Source organism: Triticum aestivum, unplaced genomic scaffold, assembly GCF_018294505.1.
Source record: "Triticum aestivum cultivar Chinese Spring unplaced genomic scaffold, IWGSC CS RefSeq v2.1 scaffold53072, whole genome shotgun sequence".
NCBI lineage: Eukaryota > Viridiplantae > Streptophyta > Magnoliopsida > Poales > Poaceae > Triticum > Triticum aestivum.
Genome location: NW_025232691.1, coordinates 1 through 8,554, shown reverse-complemented (window position 1 = coordinate 8,554; position 8,554 = coordinate 1). Strand labels below are relative to the sequence as shown.

Genomic DNA, 8,554 nt, shown 5'->3' with positions numbered 1-8,554 from the left:
CACAGGCACGCCCAAAAAAAAAGAGAAAACACAAAAGAAAAAGAAATGCCAACAACGGCGGATCAACGAAAACGAAGATGACTAGCAACCGCTGCGCCCGCCGGAGAATTCCACCACACTCCTAGCACCACGAAACGCCGCATACCAAGTAACACCTTCAAGAAGGAAGGCGACGACAACGACGCTGCTAACGGACATGGCCTAGGGTTTCCCCCGGTACGCGAAGGGCCGTGGGAGGGAAGGGGGATATCCGACGCCCTTCAGGAAGGCACGGCGGCGCCCATGGGCGTCACCGCGTCGGTGCCCATGGGTGTCACCGCGTCGGTGCCAAACAAGTCGACAAGGATTTCTCCCAACCTCCAACCAACCACGACCCTAGACGATCCATCGCGCTCCACCATACTTGTCGTCCACCAATATGCGCCACCACGGACTCGCAGTCACCATCGCCATCTCACCGTGACAAGCGAAGCAAGACCGGCGGGATCGAGAGGAACCAGCTGGAAACGAGGAGTAGCAGAGTCAGCAGCCACGTGGGAGGGGACAACCTCCACCATCCTCGGCGGTGACCGACTGTACGTAGCTCAGGAGCAAACCAGGCACCCCTGCCCGGCGAGCCCGAAGTGGGCTCGTGAAGCTCCCGTCGCTGCGCTGCAGTACACGCGCCATGGTCTCCGCCACCCCCAGCCCAAGCCACACCTCCGTCCGCCGGAGATGACGCCGAAAAGCATACGCCAGGCCCACCCAGACCCAGATGGGGCCCAAAAGGGCCCAGACCTGGGTCGGAAGGGCGCCGCCGCCGGCCATCGCGCCGCCCAGTAGCCAAGCAGCCACGCCACCGCCACCTTGCCACCCGGAGCTGCGCCGCCTGCGAAGAGGAGCCGCCACCGGATCCGACGCCAGCCTGGGTGCACCGCCACCGGCGCCATCGCCCGAGCTACATCGCCACACAGGGAGGAAAAGAACAGGGCCATCGCTGCCGGCATCATGCGAGCCAGGCCCGGAGGCCTACGCTGGCGGCGGCAGGAGGGGATTAGAGGAGGGGGGCCACTGGGAGGGGCAGGGAAGGGGAGCCCCTGGTCGCCTCGCTCGGGGAGGCGACGCGCGGGGGTACGGGGAGGAGGGGAGGGGGAGGGGGAGCCGGGGCGCGCCCGTCGGCGGCCGGGGGCGGCGGCGGCGGACCCTAGCGGGAGCGGGAGGCTAGTAACATAGGCATGTTACTAGTCTATATTACTATCCATTGCGGCTAGTCTAAAGAAGTTTGGCACCTCACAGGCCGCAAGCATCCTGGCTTGGTGCCCATTGCATTCTCCAGGCCGGGACCATTTCTCCCTTGGCTTTACTGCTTTGTTTCCAGACTTAAGGACAAAATTTGCAGTGTCATATATATGTCGCTTGGCATATCTGGAACGTGCCCAATAGAAGAATTTTCTCCAACATCAGGTTGCCGGCCTAATTGATGAAGGCCTAATGCTGCCCAACTACTCCTCTCAAAGACTAGTAGTGTCCCTTCCCTTCCTTGTACAGCCAGTGCTCCTGTTGTAGCGACCAGTTATGATTTTTCTTTTATTTTCTTTCATTGTTAGCTCTTGCGTCTTTGCACCTATACTTTTTTTCCTGCTAGTTACAGCCTATTTTTTTTCTGAGCCATCTTCGCCGACTAACAACGACTTCAAATCCTCGACTTCAACATATGAGGAGCTAGTAATTAATAAGTTTTGCAGGGTTTTCTCATTGCAATGACTGGCCATAAGCGAGGCATCTGAATGATTTGCTATGTTCCAATTGTTGACATGAGGATCATGAAACGAGAGCAAGATAAATTTTATCATATCAAAAGTGCAGAGTCAGTTTGAATTATTTCTCAGATTGTTTGTGCTTAGTGGTGTGTCACTTGAGAGAATTCAGCTGTTTCGTGCCACTATTGGCGAGCCATGTAGCTTAAGAAGATGCGTGTTATTGCCATGCCATGGAAATTTGCATGGAACGGAAGTTCAAGTTGAGTCAGAAAGGCTCTAAAAATTGTGGTCTTGAGCACTCCTATTGCTTTCAAAGCAGACACCCATGGATGTGCCTGTCGAGAAGGAGTGCTCGAGTTTGCCTCTATTTTGGTGAAGGTGACTTGGTTGACTATGCTGCGACATATGAAGTATACATTAATGTCTACTTTTACAAGTTACTGGTTTTTGCTAAAGCCGAGTATTATTCGGCATCTTCCCTATTTTCAATGAGGATTAGATAAAAGTTTTCCGCATATGTACTCTAAGCATGACTTGTTATCTCCCCAATAGCAAGGTTACTCTGCATGAGCGCTGAAGAATAATTAACTACTGTCACTGTAAATAATAAATATATAAAAACAATACCACTGAAAGAAAAGATTCTATATATGCTACTTTCCATTTCTGAAACGTCATGCAGTTTTAGGTGCAACAACGTTGTCAGCACCGTACCAGCGGCCATTGTGAATGGTCCCAGGAAAACGAGATATTTAAGTGCTACTTCATTATTAGTACTTACAGCACCAACCTGTTCCCTGCAGATTCAAACCTGCAGTCTAGCACTTGAGCCTAGCTTACTCTAGACAGAGCCATGGCCTCCAAACAGGCTGTGCATATGAAGCATGGCCAAGGCGAAACAAGCTATGCTCGCAACTCCAGTTTTCAGGTAGTATCTTATCTTTTCATTGAGTGGTCTCTATGACCTTTTATTTGACATTTGGCTTCCAAAACTGAAGATCCAGTTTTAAGGTAGTATCTTATCTTTTCATCCTCCCCGCCCCCCAAAATAAAACTTATCTTTTCATTGAGTGGTTTCTATGAGCTTGTATTCGACCTTCCAAAAATGAACTAGTATTACCGTGATTTCAATGAAGAGCCGATAGAGCAATGTTAGAGAAGAAATCGGGGTGGATATAGTTTGTTAAATGCTTGGTTGTATGTACCCTTTTGTAGCTCGTTACATTTATTACTGGATACTGGCTCTCTCCTTCTCCTTCCTCCCCGCCGCCGCCGGCAGCCGTCGTCGGGCTTGCCCGCGAGGCGGTAGGCGGCGGCGGGGGCTTCCCCGCGCACCTGCCTCGACCTCTGGAGAGCCCGCCCCCCACCCCGCATCGGGCGCCGCCGCCCGTTCCCTGGTGGCCGCCGAGGCCGGCCCGCTGCGGCGGCTGCCGCCGGCGTTGTCGCCCTGCGTCTGTCGCCGGGGACGGCTCTGCCCATCAGATCCGGTCGCCTTGCTCGATCTGGCGGCTGGTGGGCCGCAGTTTGCCGGATCCGCCAGATCTGGCCGGCGTGGCCTTGCCTCGTCCTGCCCGGCTTGGATGATCGCGGTGTGGTGCTCCCTGGTGGCGGTGGTGTGGGTCGTTCTCCATGTTTCGACAGGATGTGTGCGGTGGGTGGATGCCGGGGCGGCGGCCTCGGGCGGTGTGGACGGCGTTGCCTCTTCGGCGGGCGACGGTCGTGGGTGCTGGTGGTCCGCGACTTCGGCCGTGCGGGCGGCGAGGTCTCGGTGGACGTCTACTACAGTGGGCCGGGGTGCCCCGTCACCCGGCGTGCCTGCTGCGATGAAGTCCAACGCTTTCTCCGGCTGTGTGCGCTCCCCTGGCCAGTCTTTGGCTGGGTGGATGGGATGGGGGCGGGACCGGGGGAAACCCTTGGCCGTCGGCAGAGGCCACGACAATGGCGGCGTCTTTGCTGGGCGTCGGTCCCCTTCTTGGAGGCCTTGTCGAGGTCCTTTCCCGTCTTTCACCGTGATCTTCCTTTGGGCGAAAGCTCTAGTTCCCCTTGCAGGCGACGGCGTCGTACCCTCGTCGCGATCCTTCTTGAAGGCGTCGCCTGGGGTCCTCGGAAGCATGGTGGGCGCTTTGCGGTGTGTGTGAGGTGTTTGGCGGCGGCATTGTGTGCAGCGTTTCACCTATTCTCCGCCGGTCTTCGTCCTGTGGTAGCGCTCCTTCTGCTTGGAGATGGACTAGCGTAGATGGTGGTCGTCGTTTGGCGCCTTGATGGCGTCGATGGCGGAGGATCCTACCAAGGTTGGCACCTCAATCTGCTCTGAAGATGGACTAGTGGAAGATGGCGGCGACGACACGTGTGAGTGCGTCAGACCGGATTGTGCCCCGAACCCGGTATGTGGCTCGGTCGGGGCCTCCGGCTTTAGATGTTAGGCTTAGGTGAGAGGTCTGGGTATTTGGTCCAGCTTGCACCCCCTTCATCATATGGATAGGAGTAGTGGCAGATGTTGCCAAGATGGTGGATTCAGACATATTGTTGTACTACCTTGTAAGGTCCTCGAGAATAATCAATAAAATGGCCGTATACATCTCCCAGATGCAGAGGCCGGGGGTCATCCTCCTTTTCTAAAAAAAACTGGCTCTCTCCTTCGCTCTCTGAATCCTAAGTTAATTAAAAAACATGAAAGGAGAAGAGAAATGTCTTCAAGACAGAACAAATCCCTTTCCTGATAGTATTAACGTGCTCATGAAGAGTAATTCGTTGAAAAGTACTTTGGAGAATTTGGACACTGCGGTGAAAAGAATATGCAGCCTAAAAGTGATGTGCTAGCAGATCAAGGCTTTCGTCAACAAATCACAATATTTGTAACAAATAGAATGTTCAAGACAAAAAAGTGATTGTGTTGGGCGAGCTGGATAATGTTCTGCATCGCTACACCGGATTCAGCAGACAAAGCCACACAAAAAGTAGGAGCTGTGTGGCGAAATCGTATCAAGAAAGAAATATATGTCCTCGCTTGTTGATGTGCCTAGCAGCCTTCCCTATGGTACTACAAGATGGCTTTATACAGATAAAGAGCCTATGAGCTAATTAACAAACCATGCATTGAGCAAAAATATTAGACTAGATTTTCTGAAGGACTACAACTTGATTGCAGAGAGCTGAGCAGAACAGGATGAAGCCCCTGATAGAAGAGGTCATCACCGACTTATGCAGCAGCACTAGTACCTTGTTGCACGGAAAGATAGTGATCGCAGACTTGGGATGCTCCTCTGGTCCAAATGCTCTAGCACTGGTATCGACTGCCATCAATGCCATCCACAACCATTGCCTTCAGTTACAGCAGCCACCACCGGAAATATGTGTGCTACTCAATGACCTTCCTGACACCGACTTCAACACGGTGGTGAAGAGCTTGGTCACACTCCGTCAAAGCAAGAACCCTGTTGTCGTGACCGGTGTCGCACCGGGATCGTTTTATGAGCGGCTCTTCACTAGTAACTCCCTGCATGTTGTTTGCGCGTCGAACAGCTTGCAATGGCTATCAAAGGTTAGAGCTCGAAGAATTGATCCAGTTGGATTACTTGCGAGTTTAAGCAAAATCTTACCTTTACAGGCTCCTGAAGATCTAACGAGGAACCGCATCCCAGCTTTCAACATTGATGAGCATGCTAGGCGTGAAATGCTCCCAATGGTCCGTGAGGCTTATGAACAACAATTCAGGAAAGATTTCAAGCTTTTCCTGGAGCTGAGAGCCAAAGAGTTGGTCTCAGGAGGCCGAATGGTTATTTCCCTGGTAGGGACGCGTTCTGATGTAATCGCCTCCGAATTCTCTCTTTTCCCGGGAATTTTAGCTCAGATTCTAAGTGTAATGGTCGCGGAGGTACATTTATTTGCCCTTTTCTAGCATAGGAAATTATCTATTGCAATTGTATGTGCGGTTATTTTACCTCCCAATCTCATGACATCTCTGACAGGGTGTGATCGACAAAGCAAAATTTGATTCCTTCTATGTGCCGCTCCATGGACCTTCCATCGAAGAGGTAAGGGAGATCATCAAAGAAGAGGGGTCCTTTTCGATCAAGGAGATGCGTGTCCATGACCCTACGGCCGAAATGAACATTGCTCTGAGCAGCCCAAGCAAGTTTGTGAATAATCTGATAGCCTTATTTGAGCCCATAATAGTCCAGCATTTTGGAGAGGTTATGGATGAATTTGTGAGGGCGGCAGAGCTGCACTGGAGTCTCGATGTGGATGGGAGCTTGCGACAGGAGCGGGCCAGAACCTCTCGAGCTATGTTGGTTGTATCCCTCGCAAAGGCATGAAGATGAGGCATCGGTGCCTGGAGATATATGCAGCACATTTAATGAGATCGTACTTAATTGTGTGGAATGGACATATAAATAAGCAAAATAGTGTTGTTGTCTATGTAACATTGTGTGATCGATGTATGGTGTGCACAAATTCAGACTGACATTTGTGTCATGTATCTTTGTTACGAAGATCTGCATTGAGAGTAAAGGAGCCCTAAAGGAGAATAAATGTTGAACCCACCGCCAATTCACATAGATTTCCCTATTGTAAACGAGCGATGAACGTTGTACCTCGTTGGAGGCGACGGTTCCGTGTTATATAGGCAGGGGCGTATCCCTGAGATATGCATACAGGCTGTTTAGATTACATCTTGGAAACCAAGCAAAGAGAGAAGATAGAGATAAAAGAGGTTACAAGAATATTGTCTAGCTCTATCTCTAACTAACCTAGCTCGGCCTAGGTGGGGCCATTCGCCTAGCATATCAAGTTTAACACCCTCCCATAATCACAACTTTGTCAAGTTGAGATTACGTTTAAACTCTTCAAAACTCCTTGTAGGTAAGGCCTTGGTAAAACCATCTGCAACTTGATCTTGCGAGTGAATGAATCTAATGTCCAATTTCTTGGCAGCAACTCTTTCTCTGACAAAGTGAAAATCAATTTCGATATGTTTGGTCCTTGCATGAAAAACTGGATTAGCAGAAAGGTATGTGGCAGAAAGATTGTCACACCATAAACATGGAGCTTTCTTGCAACGTACACCAAGCTCTCTCAACAAGGACTGAACCCAAATGATTTCTGCTGTGGCATTAGCTAATGCTTTATATTCTGCTTATGTACTAGACCTGGATACAGTAGCTTGTTTCTTTGCACACCAAGAGATTAAATTAGGACCAAAGAAGACTGCAAAACCACCTGTTGAGCACCTATCATCCAGACAACCTACCCAGTCAAAATCTGAGAATGCACTGACAAGAGTTGATGATGACTTGCTGAATGTTAATCCAACGCTCAAGGTATCTTCAACACATCTAAGTATGCGTTTTGCAGCTGTCAAATGTACTGTAGTAGGTGCATGAAGAAATTGGCATACTTTATTGACAACAAATGAAATATCAGGCCTAGTCAGAGTTAAGTACTGTAGCACACCAACCATACTTCTGTACCTGGTGTTGTCATCTTGATTCAAGAGTTCTCCTTCTGACAAGGATAATTTTTCTGTACTGGATAAAGGTGTTGGAGCTGGCTTACAGCCCTGCATTCTTTCTCTGGCTACAAGATCAGTTGCATATTTCTCTTGAGATAAGTGAAGGCTATCTCCATTCTTCTTAACTTCAATCCCAAGAAAATAATGCAAGTCTCCTAGATCCTTAAGAGCAAACTCAAAGTTCAAATCCTTTAGCAGTCCTGTAACAGCCTCATTTGATGAACTTGTGACAATAATATCATCAACATATATAAGGACAAATATAGAGGTATTTGACTTATTGTAAATAAACAATGAGGTGCCAGACTTAGAAGGAGTAAACCCAAGTGTTTGAAGTTTTGAGCTCAATCTGGAATACCATGCCCTAGGAGCCTGCTTCAATCCATACAAAGCCTTGTCAAGTTTACACACATGGAAAGGTTTGTTTTTGTCCTCAAACACAGGAGGTTGTCGCATGAACACTTCCTCTTCTAGAACGCCATGAAGAAACACATTCTGTACATCTAGCTATCGTAAACTCCATCCCCTAGACAAAGCAATAGACAAAACAAGGCGAATAGTAGCAGCCTTCACAACAGGACTGAAGGTGTCCTCATAGTCTATGCCACATCGTTGCTTAAAACCTTTCGCAACGAATCTAACTTTATAGCGATCTATGGTTCCATCAGATTTTCTCTTAATCCTGTAGACCCACTTGCAATCAATTACGTTTTTACCTTGACATGCAGGAACTAAGTGCCAGGTTCTATTTTTCTGAAGCGCCATGTACTCCTCTTGCAGAGCCTTCTTCCACTTTGTATCGCTCAAGGCTTCCGCAACAGTAGTTGGTTCATCTGTGGTACAAGCAAGACCAAAATTTACTACGCTTTTATAGTTTTTGGGTTGAGTTACTCCCCTTTGAAGCCTTGTGCATAATTGTGAAGAAGTCGGCACAGAAGATCCCGAGGGCTGCTCGAGAGATCCCGTAGCAGGAACAGCCATGGATCCCGAAAGGCGACCTGTCAGGCTGGGGCTGCGTAGGTGGATCTTCTGTGTCTGCAGCTGGCGTCGGGCGAGAAGGAACCGGCACAGAAGATCCTGCACCAGCCCCCATATCCGCCGCAGGCTCATGATGAGCAGATGATGGTGCGGCCCCGGCCAGATCATCACGGGGCTCCATGACGTGTCGTGGTGTGCGCCGCACGTAGCAGCGCGGGGCGTTGCCGAATCGTCCAGGCGCGGGCTGGCCAGCAGAAGGCCATATGGCGGTAGATGGTTGGTGCGGAGCAGGATGACCCACCGAGCCGCCGCTGGTGTCGGTGTC

General features: G+C 50.1%; 1 protein-coding gene across 2 annotated transcripts; it reads left to right on the top strand.

Moving 5' to 3' along the window:
* Window positions 1-2,531: 2,531 nt before the first annotated feature.
* On the top strand, window positions 2,532-6,279 carry LOC123175960 (inactive anthranilate O-methyltransferase 1). Of its 2 annotated transcripts, none has more exons than XM_044590399.1 (4): window positions 2,532-2,667; window positions 4,888-5,280; window positions 5,347-5,526; window positions 5,708-6,279. In XM_044590399.1, the coding sequence occupies exons 1-4, from the start codon at window positions 2,593-2,595 to the stop codon at window positions 6,053-6,055; spliced, it is 996 nt and encodes a 331-aa protein (XP_044446334.1). In that variant the 5' UTR covers window positions 2,532-2,592; the 3' UTR covers window positions 6,056-6,279. The 2 variants fall into 2 exon arrangements, with proteins under 2 accessions (XP_044446334.1, XP_044446333.1); XM_044590398.1 differs by having other exon boundaries at window positions 5,347-5,613.
* Window positions 6,280-8,554: the final 2,275 nt, after the last annotated feature.

Excerpts from the sequence above, each read along its gene's own strand:
- LOC123175960 (XM_044590398.1), top strand. The coding sequence starts at position 2,593 with ATGGCCTCCAAACAGGCTGTGCATATGAAGCATGGCCAAGGCGAAACA. Across the intron at positions 2,668-4,887 it reads CTCGCAACTCCAGTTTTCAG|AGAGCTGAGCAGAACAGGAT; the intron begins GTAGTATCTTAT and ends ACTTGATTGCAG. Across the intron at positions 5,281-5,346 it reads GCTTGCAATGGCTATCAAAG|GCTCCTGAAGATCTAACGAG; the intron begins GTTAGAGCTCGA and ends TTACCTTTACAG.